Here is a 15,856-nt window from a genome sequence, read left to right on the forward strand (position 1 = left end):
TATGAGAGCTACGCATATCCCTTTCAATCTATTTTCCTATAAGATTGGATACAGAACTTTGCGGCGTTCTGCAATTTCCTTCAGCAACTGATCATTCATGTCTATTTTGGTGCCAGCAAGTCTGTTACCCAGTCTTTTAACCATTATTTTATCTTTAAAGAAAGCAAATTTGGCAATGATTGGGTGTTCCTCTGCCCTCTCTGTCTGAAACGGTGTACACGTTCGAGTTGGATTTTGTCAATAGCTTCACATGGGATCTGAAGCGCTGTAAGGAGGAACTCTCTAACTCCACATTCATAAACTTCTCTTTCTTTCTCTGGGATATTGGTGAAAGTACCAGATTTTCTCTCATGGATCTAGTCTGTATGTCAAATAAGGCTTCTCTCAAAATGATGTTCTCCTTTTTAAATTCATTAACATCGGTTTCAATCTAATTGACTGTCCCTTTTGGCTTGTTTGTATCTTTCTCCAATGTCGCAGCTTTTTCATCACTCATCTCGAGGCTTGCCTTCAACTCTTTTATATCCTTACTGACTAGTTCAAGTATGCCCAGTTTGTCATTTATTGATTTTAACAGATCGGTTTTGACCTTTACCATTCCCGGTGGTGAAAATATTAAATCGTCTGTGTCTGTAGAAGAGTCACGTTTCCGTTTTGAGATTGGTTCCCTTGTTTTAATCTCCGTCATGTTTGGGTGTTGCTTGTTTTCATAATATTTGTCAATACATTTCTCTAGTCTTATGATTTGTTTTGTGTTGTTATTCAGATTGAAGGTTATTACTCACCAGTTTGTGAAGTGTTAATATTTAGTCTAATTTACCGATATTGAATATAACGTTTTTATCTTGAGGAAATCTACACTGTTGTGTTCAGTCCGCCAGTCTGAATATGTCTGAATATGAATATTAAATTCTCTGACAACAGCTCTGGTGGACTATCCTACAGTCAGCATGCCAATTGCATGCTCCCTCAAAACTTCAGACATCTCTGGCATTGTGTTGTGTGGCAAAACTACACATTTTAGAGTGGCCTTTTATTGTCCCCAACACATGGTGTACCTGTTTAATGATCTTGCTCTCAGCTTCTTGATATGCCAAACCTGTCAGGTGGATGGATTCTCTTGGCAAAGGATACATGCTCACTAACAGGGCTGTAAACCAATTTGTGGCCAATATTTGAGCGAAATAAGCTTTTTGTGCCTATTGGAACATTTTGGTGATCTTTTATTTCAGCTAAAAACATATAAAAAACATAATAAAACATAATATAAAAAAAGTATAATACCTCTTTGACTTTGTGATATTTTGTGTATGCCAGTAACAAAACATCTTAATTTAATACATTTTAAATTCAGGCTGTAAAACAACTAAATAAGAGAAAAAGTCAAGTGGTGTGAATACTTTCTGAAGGTACTGTACTTGAGCTTGTGTCCTCAAAGGTGAGTACACCTCAGCAATTTATAAAAAAAAATTTACCAGAGAGGTGAGTTCCAGACCTTTCTAAAACTATGCAACATTACCAGTTATTGTTTATGGCCATCTCAAATTATGACGTTTGGGTATATCTATTTAGGCGTAAATCTAAATTTAATCCAATGTTGATCCTGTCAGAGAGTGCTTTCAATACCTCCTCATATTGTTTGTTTTCTTGTTGGTTGCAGGTGAGTTCCAAGTGAATAACCGGACAGGTGTGATCTCCACGGCTAAGCTTCTGGATTATGAGACTGTTACCAGCTACGTGCTCAGGGTCCAGGCTGACTCCATGGCCGTGGTCAAGGCCCAACTGCGGGTTCCCTCCAAAAGTAAGACGGGGGTATTGAGCTAGACATAGGGGGCTGGGATGCTACATCAGTTAATCACCTTTCCGGCTAGATACTGTGGTTGACATTTCTATCATGGTCCTAAGAGGAGGTGACACATCAAAGAAACCCTCTTCACCTCACTTATCTCTGCAATTTTTGTAATGCAGACCAGGGCACCATGCCGTCTAATTTGTATTTTTTATTAAAACCTTATTGAGTTCAAATAAACAAAACAGAACAGGGTGGAATTGTCACAGTCCAATTAACATCACTACACACACATGCACACACACACACCTAATAAAGCAGAATCAATTATTAGAATCAATTTAACCCATAAGTGTTACATCCGTCGTCGGAATGAGACCAAAGCGCAGCGTGAAAAGTGTTCGTCGTACTTCATTTGAATGAACACCAAAAACAACAAAGGAAAATACGAACGTAAAGTTCTGCATGGCAGACAGCAACTGTGAAAAAACAACATCCCACAAACTAGGGTGGAAAAACAGGCTGCCTAAGTATGATTCCCAATCAGAGATAACGACAGACAGCTGCCTCTGATTGGGAACCATACCCGGCCAACAAAGAAATAGAAAACTAGAATGCCCACCCAAATCACACCCTGACCTAACCAAATAGAGAAATAAAAAGGCTCTCTAAGGTCAGGGCATGACAATAAGAGTTTAAACCCTGTCTAAGCCTGGGGAGAGGTATATACAAAGCTATATGGAATTGTTTTAAGAAGATTTTTTACAGCAAAACGGAGAACACCGTCGTGTTTGTGAGATCTCATCTTTCCATCGAGGGGTCAAACCATTCGGACGCTACAGATGGTTTTGTGAGAAGACCGATTTTCAGGATGTCTCATGGTCTGACAAACGCCGCTCTAGCTCTGTCACTTTTCACCCCAGATACAGAAGTGCTACATAGGTTGATTCAGATGCATCTATTGCAAAACTAACATATTTCTATGGGGATTTTATTATTATGCTAATTATATGAATTTCCGTGGGGGTGCGGACATTGACCTTCGGGGGTTAACACATCTCCCCCCAGCCCCACCACTCCTTTCCTTAAATTAAAATGCACTTTACACACACTCGAGCGCTTTCTGCCAAGGGAGCCATTCTTTCTCCTAATGGTTTTCTTTACGTACATTTGTGTGTGTGTGTGCTGCATTTCTCTCGATGTGGTTGTATTGCTCTACACTTGCAAACATCTGTTTGTGAGGGTTTGCCTTTACTGAAAAGTGACCAATTTCCCAGAAGACCACAACAGATGAGAAAAAGGTGAGAAAGAGAGAGCAAAAAAGAAAAGGGTAGAAACTGTGCAGTGTGCAGACCTCGCTCCTCTCTCTCCTGGCTTTCCCTTTGGCTCTCACACGGTGGTGTTTGTACCTGTGATTTGAAGTACTGTGTTTTTGTTTGTCCTATTCCCTCTGCTCATTCTTAGCGCTATGCCACATGACTTTACAATTCTGTGGACTAATGGAAGACAAATATTCTTTGACAGCGCATATTTCTTCCTAAGTGTAGGGTTGTGCTAGATTTGTTCATACTGTATTTGTACTGTATATGAATAACTGTGACAAATAGATATGGAGCAGTGGAGGCTCCTCAGAGAAGGAAGGGGAGGACCATCCTCCTCAGTGAGTTTCATTAAAAAAATATAGTAAAACATTTAAAGTTATCCTTTTGAGATAAAACTATACTAAATATAATAATTATCACCAAATAATTTATTAAAATATACTGTTTTGCAATGAAGGTCTACAGTAGCCTCAACAGCACTCTGTAGGGTAGCACCATGATTTCAATACAAAACCTAGGAGACTCATGGTTCTCACCCCCTTCCATAGACTTACACAATAATTATGACAACTTTCGAAGGACGTCCTCCAACCTATCAGAACTCTTGCAGCATGAATTGACATTTTGTCTACTCAATCAAAGGATCGGCGAATGAATATAGTACTGAAAGCATAAGCTACAGCTAGGTAGCACTGTGGTGCGTAACGTGGTGAAAAGGAGAAGCAAGAGAGAAAGATTTCGTCCTTTTTTTTCAGTTTCACTTGCTAGCGATCCAGCTAGCTAGTTTAGCCTACTCAAACACCCTGCTCAAACAGAGGGATGCTATGTTAGCTAGCTGGCTATGACTATCCAACACAACACTGGAACTCTTCCATGTCAAGGTAAGCTTTTGGTTTTTCAAATGTATTGCCACCGGGGCCCACCGGTATAACTGCTAACAGACTATACACTGTAAAGTTAATGCATGATTGTAGCGACTTTACTGACATGTTAGTTTTATTAGCTACGTTGACAATGATGTTACTTTAGCTAATATGGCGACAACAATGTAGGCTGTGTGTATCAGTTATGATATGGTTTGACATGGGAAGGTTTTTTTGCTTGGTCACATACAGCTGATGTGTTGTGTATTGAGGTCCACAAACGAAGGGAAAAGGTGAGAGGAGGAGAGCACATAGATGCGAAAAGGAATACAACATGGCTGCTATGAATGTGAACTGTGTTTACGCGTGACCAGGGGTGTATTCATTCCACCAATTCTGTTGAAAAACATTTCTTAAACAAAAGCAAATGGAAAGAAACGGGGATAAACATACCTCAATTTAACCAATAGAAACTCTCATTTGCAACTTTTGGACTAATGATTACACCCTTGATCAGCTAGATGCAGGCAAGAGTGTGCAAGGCTGAATTGAATGTGTCGCTGTCTGTCCATGTGTCACTGTCACCTCAACATTTTCTCTTGACCTGTGTGCACCTACGTTGTAATTCATAGGCTAGGTTGTAGCAACCTCGTGAGCATCATGTAGTAGCCTAAACCTATCAATGTTACTTTGAACTGGGTGAATGGAACATGAATGACAGTCATCCAATATGCTGTAATAGAAATAAGGCTATTCTCATGAAAAAAATAATTGTCCTCCCTCGTCTTAAACGGCACTGACTGCCACTAGTATGGAGTGTGTTCACCCGTTTCCTTGAGGACAACAAGGCATATGAATGGAAATAGCATAAGGAGCACATATTTTATTATTTATTATAAACTGGAACGTGTGTTGGCGTTTTATTTTGCAATAAAACTCCCCTTCCCAACCAACACTTATGCTTCTAAACTATAGTATGTACTGTAAAGGATTGAAAATGAAAGTTGTGTGCACTTGCTGCCCTGTTTGTCTGGATAAAACTACATGCTTAATGACAAAAATGTGACTGTGTCCCTCCTCTAACTCTGCAGCCAACACAGCCAAGGTATATATCGAGGTGCATGATGAGAACGACCACCCGCCTGTCTTCACCAGAAAGTTCTACATCGGTGGTGTGGCTGAAGACGCTAACACCTTCTCCTCTGTGCTGAAGATAAAAGTGAGAAAATCCTTCTGCCCCTCACACATGCACATACATACACACATAAACATACTCATGTACTGAAGCTCATGTTGAGAAAGCCAGGCAAATATATTTCTTAATGGTACCCTGCAGTCCTCTGGTTCGTCCAAAATCAATGTATGATTTGAGAGCTTGTGTCACGCACGCACACGCACGCACGCACAGTGCTAATTCCATCCCCATCCCCCCTGCCGGTTCCGTTCTGTTTGGTCATGGGTGCACAATTGATCCGATCGAGTCTATGAGCCAACAAGGTGAAAAGTCTGTCAATGTGCCCTTGAGCATAGCACTTAACTCTAATTTTCTCCAGTAGCACCACACTTATATGGCTGACCCTGTAAAAAATCAATTGTCACCTATATGGTGTATGTGACAATAAAACACCTATATATATACACTGCCGTAAATTTGGGGTCACTTAGAATTTTCCTTGTTTTCCATGAAAACATACATGAAATGAGTTTCAAAATTAATAAGAAATATAGTCAAGACTTTGACAAGGTTATAAATAATGATTTTTAATTGAAATAATAATTGTGTCCTTCAAACTTTGCTTTCGTCAAAGAACCCTCCATTTGCAGCAATTACAGCCTTGCAGAACTTTGGCATTCTAGTTGTCAATTTGTTGAGGTAATCTGAAGAGATTTCACCCCATGCTTCCTGAAGCACCTCCCACAAGTTGGATTGGCTTGATGGGCACCTCTTACATACCATACGGTCAAGCTGCTCCCACAACAGCTCAATAGGGTTGAGACCCGGACACTGTGCTGGCCACTCCATTATCGGCAGAATACCAGCTGACTGCTTCTTCCCTAAATAGTTATTGCCTAGTTTGGAGCTGTGCTTTGGGTCATTGTCCTGTTGTAGGAGGAAATTGGCTCCAATTAAGCAAAATTGGCTCCAATTAAGCAAAATTGGCTCCAATTAAGCAAAATTGGCTCCCTCTTACCCTGTACATATCTCCCACTTTTCCACCACCAAAGCACGCCCAGACCATCACATTGCCTACACCATGCTTGACAGAGGGCATCAAGCACCCCTCCAGCATCTTACATTTTTTCTGCATCTCACGAATGTTCTTCTTTGTGATCCGAACATCTCAAACTTAGATTTGTCTGTCCACAACACTTTTTTCCAATCTTCCTCTGTCCAGTGTCTGTGTTCTTTTCGCCATCTTAATCTTATCTTTTGATTGGCCAGTCTGAGATATGGCTTTTTCTTTGCAACTCTGCCTAGAAGGCCAGCATCCCGGAGTCGCCTCTTCACTGTTGACGTTGAGACTGCTGTTTCTTGCGGGTAATATTTAATGAAGCTGCCAGTTGGGGACTTGTGTGGAGTCTGTTTCTCAAACTAGACACTCTAATGTACTTGTCCTCTTGCTCAGTTGTGCACCGGGGCCTCCCACTCCTCTTTCTATTCTGGTTAGAGCCGGTTTGCACTGTTCTGTAAAGGGAGAAGTACACAGCGTTGAACGAGATCTTCAGTTTCTTGGCAATTTCTTGCATGGAATAGCCTTCATTTCTCAGAACAAGAATAGACTGATGAGTCTCAGAAGAAAGTCCTTTGTTTCTGGCCATTTTGAGCCTGTCATCGAACCCAGACACTCAACTAGTCTAAAGAAGGACAGTTTTATTACTTCTTTAATCAGTACAACAGTTTTCAGCTGTGCTAAGATAATTGCAAAAGGGTTTTCTGAAGATCAATTAGCCTTTTAAAATGATAAACTTGTATTAGCTAACGCAATGTGCCATTGGAACACAGGAGTGATGGTTGCTGATATTGGGCCTCTGTACACCAATGTAGATATTCAATTAAAAATCAGACGTTTCCAACTACAATTGTCATTTACAACATTAACAATGTCTACACTGTATTTCTGATCAATTTGATGTTATTTTAATGGACAATTTTGTTTTTCTTTCTAAACAAGGACATTTCTAAGTGACCCCAAACTTTTTAGCGGAAGTATATATATATATATTTTACAGTTTCAGAAAAGTATATATATATTTTACAGTTTCATATCATCATCCTCTCCTTCCCTCTCTCCATTATTTTATTCACTGGTGGAATCTAATATAATGATGAATTGACATATAATCCCAGTTCACCCATTAAACGGTGGCCAAAAATCTGTCAGGTTGACGTTTATTGTCATGAATCTTACCCTGGATGCAGAACTGAGCGATTTCCGCTCGATGGGCCAGCTGCAAAGTCAAAATTGGCTATATTGTAAACATTTATGAAAACCAAAAAGTGCTTTTTGGTCTGAATTTAAGGTTAAGGTTAGGTTTAAAATCTGATTGTATGACTTCGTGGCTATGCCAGCTAGTGACCACTCTGCAGAGCTGCCTCCAGAACAAGATTAATGAGAAAAACGCTAACCTGCCATCAAGAAGGTTACCAAATTCATAATTTAGCTCCATCAACATGAATAAGGAAGGTATACTACCACATATAAAATGTACTTTGGCTATGTGTAAACATTTACTGTAGGCCTATTTCAATATTAAGGCATTATTAGGCCCAACATATATGTTGTAATATTACATTTACAGCAATACAATATGCCTCATGGAATCTGTGGCATTATGTTGTATGACAAAACTGCACATTTTAAAGTGGCCTTTTATTGCCCCCCCCCCAGCACAAGGTGCACCTGTGTAATGATCATGCTGTTTAGTCAGCTAGTTAAAATACCACACCTGTCAAGTGGATGTATTATCTTGGCAAAGGAGAAATAACATGGATGTCTACCAATTTTTTTACTACATTTGAGAGACATACTTTTTTTTTTTTGGGGGGGGGGGGTCTTTAATTTCAGCTCCTGTCACATAGGACCAACACTTTACATGCTGCGTTTATGTTTTTGTTCAGTGTAGAATTTGATATTTGTCCTGTTTTGATGCGTTGCTTGTTTGATGGTTTAACAGAGGGCATAGCGGGATTTCTTATAAGTCCGCATGAGAGTCCCGGTCCTTGAAAGAGGCAGCTCAAGCCTTTAACCTCTCTTGGGTAGGGGGCAGTATTTTCAAGTCCGGATGAAAAGCGTGCCCAAAGTAAACTGCCTGTTACTCAGGCCCAGAAGCTAGGATATGCATATTGGTCGATTTGGATAGAAAACACTCTAAAGTTTCTAAAACTGTTAAAATTATGTCTGTGAGTATAACAGAACTGATATGTCAGGCGAAACCATATCAGAAAATTTCAGCCTACCAATAATTTCAATGGCTGTCACTTTTATTATAAGGCGAAATCCTCCCTGATTGCAGTTCCTAGGGCCTCCACTAGATGTCAACAGTCTTTAGAAAGAGTTTCATGCTGGTTTTTTGAAAAATGAGCCAGAAATTGTAGTTTTTCAAGGTGGCTCCCATTTTGGCTGTAGTGTTTCGAAGCGTGTGGATGTCTTACAACGATTCTCCGTCTTACATTTTTGCGTTTATTTACGTATTAGGGTTCCTGAGGTTTGATTATAAATGTTGTTTGACTTGTTTGGAGAAGTTTCTTGGTAACGTTTTGTATGCATTTTGAAGGAGGGAAACCGGGGGATTATTGAATGAAGCATGCCAGCTAAACTGAGTTTTTAGGGATATAAAGAAGGACTTTATAAAACAAAAAGACCATTTGTGATGTAGCTGGGACCTTTTGGAGTGCCAACAGAAGAAGATCTTCAAAGGTAAGGCATTTATTCTATCGCTAATTCTGACTTTCGTGGCACACCTGCCTGGTTTAAAAATATTTTTAATGCTTTTGTATGCAGGGCGCTGTCCTCAGATGATCGCATGGTGTGCTTTCGCCGTAAAGCCTTTTTGAAATCTGACACAGCGGCTGGATTAACAAGAAGTTAAGCTTTATTTTGATGTTACACTTGTGATTATATGAAAGCTAAATATTTATAATTCTGTAGTTTGAATTTCGCGCTCTGCAATTTCACCAGATGTTGGCCAGGTGGGGCACTACCGTCCCACCTGCCCATAAGAAGTTAACGGATATTGCCTGTAATCCATGTAATCCATGGCTTCTCATTGGGATATGTACGTACGGTCACTGTGGGGACAATGTCGTTGATGCACTTATTAACTTCTTTATGATAGGGGGCAGCATTTTCACTTTTGGATGAATTGTGTGCCCATAGTGAACTGCCTCCTACTCTGTCCCAGATGCTAATATATACATATTATTATTACTATTGGATATAAAACACTCTGAAGTTTCTAAAACTGTTTGAATGATGTCTGTGAGTATAACAGAACTCATATGGCAGCAAAAACCTGAGAAAAAATCCAAACAGGAAGTGAGAATTCTGAGACTGGTCAATGTTCATCTCATCGCCGATTCAATTCCCTGTAAGATATGGATCTGTTTGCACTTCCTACGCCTTCCACTAGATGTCAACAGTCTGTAGAACATGGAATGAAGCCTCTAGTGTGATGTGGGGCCGGATGAGAGGTGTTTCAGTCATTGGTCTGGCAGAATGCCAGTTCCTGGTCACTCGCTTTCCTCATGATATCGCCTTGCGTTCCATAACTTCTACAGACATGAAGGAATGCTCCGGTTGGAACGTTATTGGATATATATGATAACAACATCCTGAAGATTGATTCTCTACTTAGTTTGACCAGTTTATTCGACCTGTTATATAACTTTTTTAAGTTTTCGTCAGAGTTTGCCTGCATCTGCGCGAGCGTTTGGACATGTGCACTAAACATGCTAGCAAAAGTAGCTACTTAGACATAAGTAATTGACATTATCGAACAAAACAACGATTTATTGTGGAACTAGGATTCCTGGGAGTGCATTCTGATGAAGATGATCAAAGGTAAGGGAATATTTATGATGTAATTTCGTATTTCTGTTGAATCCAACATGGCGGATAAATGTTGTTTTTATCTGAGCGCCGTCTCAGATTATTGCATGGTGTGCTTTTTCCGTAAAGTTTTTTTGAAATCTGACACAGCGGTTGCATTAAGAACAAGTGTATCTTTAATTATTTGTAAAACATGTATCTTTCATCAAAGTTTATGATGAGTATTTCTGTTATTTGACGTGGCTCTCTGCAATTTCTCCAGTTATTTTGGAGGCATTTCTGAACATGGCGCCAATGTAAACCGAGATTTGTGGATATAAATATGCACATTATCGAACAAAACACAAATGTATTGTGTAACATGATGTACTATGAGTGTCATCTGATGAAGATCATCAAAGGTTAGTGATTAATTTTATCTCTTTCTGCTTTTTGTGACTATCTTTTGCTGGGAAAATGGCTGTGTTTTTCTGTGGCTATGTACTGAGCTAACATAATTGTTTGGTGTGCTTTCCCCGCAAATCCTCTTTGAAATCAGACATGTTGGCTGGATTCACAACATGTGTAGCTTTAATTTGATGTCTTTCATGTGTGATTTCATGAAAGATTGATTTTTATAGTAATATATTTGAATTTGGTGTGCTACATTTTTTCTGGCTTTTGGCCAAGTGGGACGCTACCATCCCACATATCCCAGAGAAGTTAATGAAGCCAGTGACTGATGTGGTAAACTCATCAATGCCATCGGATGAATCCCGGAACATATTCCAGTGTGTGCTAGTGAAACGGTTCTGTAGCTTAGCATCCTCTTCATCCGATCACTTCCATATTGAGCACGTCACTGTTGCTTCCTGTTTGAGTTTTGGCTTGTAAGCAGGAAACAGGAAGATACAGTTCTGGTCAGATTTGCCAAATGGAGGGCGAGGGAGAGCTTTGTATGCATTGCTGTGTGTGGAGTAAAGGTGATCTAGAGTATTTTCGCCTCTAGTTTCACAGATGACATGCTGATAGAAATAAGGTAAGATTTCAGTTTTCCTGCATTAAAATCACCAGCCATTAGGAGCTCTGCGTTTGAGCCAATCAGTTGTGTTGTGACAAGGTAGGGGTGGTATACAGAACATAGCCCTATTTGGTAAAAGACCAAGTCCATATTATGGCAAAAACAGCTCAAATAAGCAAAGAGAAACGACAGTCCATCATTACTTTAAGACATGAATGTCAGTGAATACGGAACATTTCAAGAACTTTTGCAGTCGCAAAAACCATCAATCGCTATGATGAAACTGGCTCTCATGAAGACTGCCACAGGAAAGGAAGACCCAGAGTTACCTCTGCTGCAGAGGATAAGTTCATTAGAGTTACCAGCCTCAGAAATTGCTGCCCAATAAATGCTTCAGAGTTCAAGTAACAGACACATCTAAAAAATCAACTGTTTATCAGGTTTGAAGGTAAGACCCAGATGCAGACTGTGTCAGAGTAACAATGTTTATTACGGCAGCAGGGCAGGCAAACAACAGGTCAAGGCAGGGCAGGGGTCTTTAACCAGAGTAGTGGGGGAAAGATACAGGACGGCAGGCAGGCTCAGGGTCGGGTCAGGCAGAGGTCGGTAATCCAGAGGTGGGGCAAAAGTACAGGACGGCAGGCTCAGGGTCAGGGCCAGGCAGAGTGGTCAGGCAGGCGGGCTCAGGAAACAGAAGACAAAGGGCTGTGCAACATAGGTTTGACTCTGGACACGTGAAAGGTGGGATGCATACGAAGGGTACGGGGCAACAGAAGATGAACAGCAAAGGGTCTAATAATCTTGGAGATGGAAAATGGGCCGATAAACCAGGGGGAGAGTTTGCAAGATTCCACCCGGAGGGGCAGATCCCGGGTGGATAGCCATACCTTCTGCCCGAGACGATACCGGTGTGTCGATGGAAATCCTCTTGTCGTCGATACCTGGAGTTGGTCTTAAGGAGGGCCGACTGGGCTCTCCTCCAGATACGACGACAGCGGTGGACAAACATCTGGGCAGAAGATCCTCCTCTTGCTCAGGGAAGAGCGGGGCTGATACCCCAATGAACACTCAAACGGAGGTAGGCCCATGGCAGAGCAGGGAAGGGTGTTGCGGGCGTACTCGTCCCAAGCCAGCTGCTGGATCCAGGAGGTGGGGTTGGCGGAGACCAGGCAGTGCAGAGTAGTCTTAAGATCCTGGTTGGCTCGCTCCGACTGGCTAGGGACAGGCTGGCCAACAACCCAATGAGGGCGCAGAATGCCTTTCAGAACAGGGACGAGAACTGATGTCCACAGGCAGTCTATGGATCCGGAAGACATGCTGTACCATGAGCTGGGCCGTCTCCTTGGCCGAGGGTAGTTTGGGGAGAGGAATGAAGTGAGCGGCCTTGGAAAACCGGTCGACCACAGTCAGGATGGCAGAGTTGCCGTCAGACGGGGGAGACTCGTGATGAAATCCAGGGATATGTGGGACCAAGGATGGTGAGGGACAGGCAGGAAGTAAGGAGGAAATCCCATCTCAGACAAGCATCTGAGTATCTGTTCTGGAAACAATCCACTACAAGCCAGGACAACTAAGAAGAAGGACATTGTGACCTCTGGTTTGTAAATAAATATTTAACCTCTCTGGTACAAGTGGGATGCTAGCGTCCCACCTCGACAACAGCCAGTGAAATTGCAGGGCTCCAAATTCAAAACAACAAAAATTCCATGATTAAAATTCCTCAAACATACAAGTATTATACACCATTTTAAAGATAAACTTCTTGTAAATCCAACCACAGTGTCCAATTTCAAAAAGACTTTACGGAGAAAGCACACCATGCGATTATGTTAGGTCAGCGCCTAGTCACAGAAAACCATACAGCCATTTTCTAGCCAAGGAGAGGGCTCACAAAAGTCAGAAATAGCGATTAAATTAATCACTAACCTTTGATCTTCATCAGATGGCACTCACAGGACTTCATGTTACACAATAAATGTGTGTTTTGTTCGATAAAGTTCTATCTTTATGTCCAAAACCTCAGTTGAAATTGGTGCGTTATATACAGTTATCATTGTCTCAAACAAACATCCGGTGAAAATGCAGAGAGCCACATCAAATTACAGAAATACTCATCATAAACATTGATGAAAGATACAAGTCTTTAACATACATTTAAAGATAAACTTCTCCTTAATGCAACCGCTGTGTCCGATTTCAAAAAGGCTTTACGGCGAAAGCACACAACTTGATTATGTTAGGTCAGCGCCTAGCCACAAAACCATACAGCCATTTTCCAACCAAGGAGAGGTGTCACAAAAGTCAGAAATAACGTTAAAATTAATCACTTACCTTTGATCTTCATCTGGTGGCACTCCCAGGTCTCCATGTCAGACAATAAATGTTTGTTTTGTTCGATAATGTCCCTCTTTATGTCCAAAAACCTCCATTTTGTTGGTGCGTTTAGTTCAGAAATCCAAAGGCACAATGCGCGCTCTCAACATCAAGACGAAAAGTCAAAAAAGTACAATAACAGTTAGTAGAAACATGTCAAACGATGTTTAAAATCAATCCTCAGGTTGTTTTTGTCAAAAATAATCAATAATATTTCAACCGGACAAAAGCTTTGTCAACAGAAAAGGTAAACAAGAAATGCACGCTCCCGATCACGCGCTGGGCTCATGTCTGGAAATTTCCACTGGCCTCTCAGTAAAAGTGCTGTATCTCCCTCATTTTTCAGAGTAAAAGCCTGAAACAATGCCTAAAGACTGGCCACATGTAGAAGAAGCCACAGAGATTGTGAACTGGGTCCTAAGTCTTTGTATGGTGGATAGGCTTTCAATGGAAAAACAGCCTTAATAGTACTTCCTGGTTGGATTATCCTCAGGTTTTCGCATGCCATATCAGTTCTGTTATACTCACAGACATTATTTTAACAGTTTTGGAAACTTTAGTGTTTTCTATCCAACTCTACTAATTATATGCATATCCTGGCTTCTAGGCCTGAGTAGCAGGCAGTTTAATTTGGGCACACTTTCATCCAAAATTCAGAATTCTGCCCCCTACCCTAGTGAAGTTAAACCAATTTGTGAATTACTGAATAATAAGGAAAGGTAGAGGTTCTTGCATGCTAGCTCAATAAACAACTTCTTCCGTGGTGCCCCAAATTCCTAATGAGTTAATAGTTACATGATTACTTTAATCGGGTAACAATTGAACATAGTTAGTGGTTTGAATAAATAACAGTCATTAGATTAATGAAAGTCACATCACGACAGTGATCACTGTTTTGATGTCCATAAACTCTTTTCGGTCATAGGATATGATAACGGAAACATTATTTACAAAAAAAGTTAAGATCAGTGCAAAAATACAGCATAATTGCATAATTGATCAGGAACCCGTAAAACAGCAGCTATCCATTGCAGTGGCATTCTTTCACCCTTCAGATGGACAACTATCAACAAACTATATGTTGATAACACAGGAGATTGGTGGCACCTTAATTGGGGAGGACGGGCTCGTGGTAAAGGCTAGAGTGGAATCAGTGGAAAGGTATCAAATACATCGAACACATGGTTTCCATGTGTTTGATGCTATTTCATTTACTCCGTTCCAGACATTATTGTGAGCTGTCCTCCCCTCAGTAGCCACTAGTTGATAAGCAACTGCTTGCTAAGGTTACGGTTAGGCTTAAGTGTAGAATAAGGCTTAAGATTAGGAAAAAATATACAACGCAGAGGACTTAAGGACAAGAGGGAATTAACGATCAATGGAAATAGTTGTGACTTTGTAATGGGGAACTGAAGGGGTCAGAGACACGGGAGGAATTTCAGTCCGGGACTCATAGCTACATGTGGCAAGTTCTCATTGGTCCGAACTGTCTATACATTGAGCCTGAAATGGGATACTTGTTATTTGGTCATTAGCCCAATTTTACTGCAAGGAATTCTAATTAGTCAACCACAGGCTACGGTTGGGTTATAAATGACACCCTGTCCCGTTGTTCAATGGAGAAACCATTGAGGACAGGGAAGAATGAACACACTAACCTCTCAACTCTCACACTCTCCTCTGCAGCCAAAATGAAAGCCACATGCTATAAAACGAATCACCATGATCTCATAATAGTAAGCACATTTAGAAAGGGTGTGCCTTGTTACAATTGATGTTACCAGGTCCTAGCTAATTTATTAACCCTGGTATAACATGTGGATTCGATGGTAGTGGCACAGTGTAGTTACATGTAACAAGGTCAGATTTTGGTTGTAGTTATTAACATAGTAATTCACTGGTGACTTCTAAATGTGCAATTACAAAACATGAGTTACATAGTGGAACAAGAAAATGTGGAATAACCTTCAGCAAGTGGAAGTGTAATTACACATTCCTTCTTACATTTGTGTAATAAATGAGTTTGACAATCTTATTAACATGTAATTACATAGTAACAGCTATGTAACTACTATGTTATTACTGTTATTACTGTGTAGTTACATAGTAATAGGGACAACTTAATGTAAAGAGTTACCCACATTTTGGCTGTGGCACCAATGTTTAGTCTTAGCCGTTTTTGTCTTGAGCTGCATGGGTCTTCAGATGGTATTTGATATGTCTGAGATCGTTGTATGAATTTAAAGCAAGCAACTCAACAGTGTATAGATTAGCCATATCATCGTCAAATTCAACTTTAAATAGTTTGGAAGGGAACCCGGGGTAAGAAAATATGGCAGGGGGTGATGCGGCACAGTTATATTGACTGAGAAGGGCCTTTCACCTACTGTGCAGTAGAAAAGTAGATAATGAGAGTGGTAGATAAATAAAAGCCTATTTACCCATACTTGCTCCGCATG

General features: G+C 40.6%; 1 protein-coding gene across 2 annotated transcripts in view; it reads left to right on the forward strand.

Annotated features, from left to right (window-relative positions):
- Positions 1–15,856, forward strand: part of LOC139570882 (protocadherin-15-like) — a 276,263-nt gene that overhangs the window by 225,423 nt on the left and 34,984 nt on the right. For both annotated transcript variants that reach the window (XM_071393180.1, XM_071393179.1), the window contains 2 exons: positions 1,661–1,801; positions 5,066–5,193. In XM_071393180.1, the coding sequence (XP_071249281.1) occupies positions 1,661–1,801; positions 5,066–5,193 (269 nt within the window). The remainder of the gene's footprint in view (positions 1–1,660; positions 1,802–5,065; positions 5,194–15,856) is intronic.

The sequence above is a fragment of the Salvelinus alpinus genome, chromosome 3, assembly GCF_045679555.1.
Source record: "Salvelinus alpinus chromosome 3, SLU_Salpinus.1, whole genome shotgun sequence".
Lineage (NCBI taxonomy): Eukaryota > Metazoa > Chordata > Actinopteri > Salmoniformes > Salmonidae > Salvelinus > Salvelinus alpinus.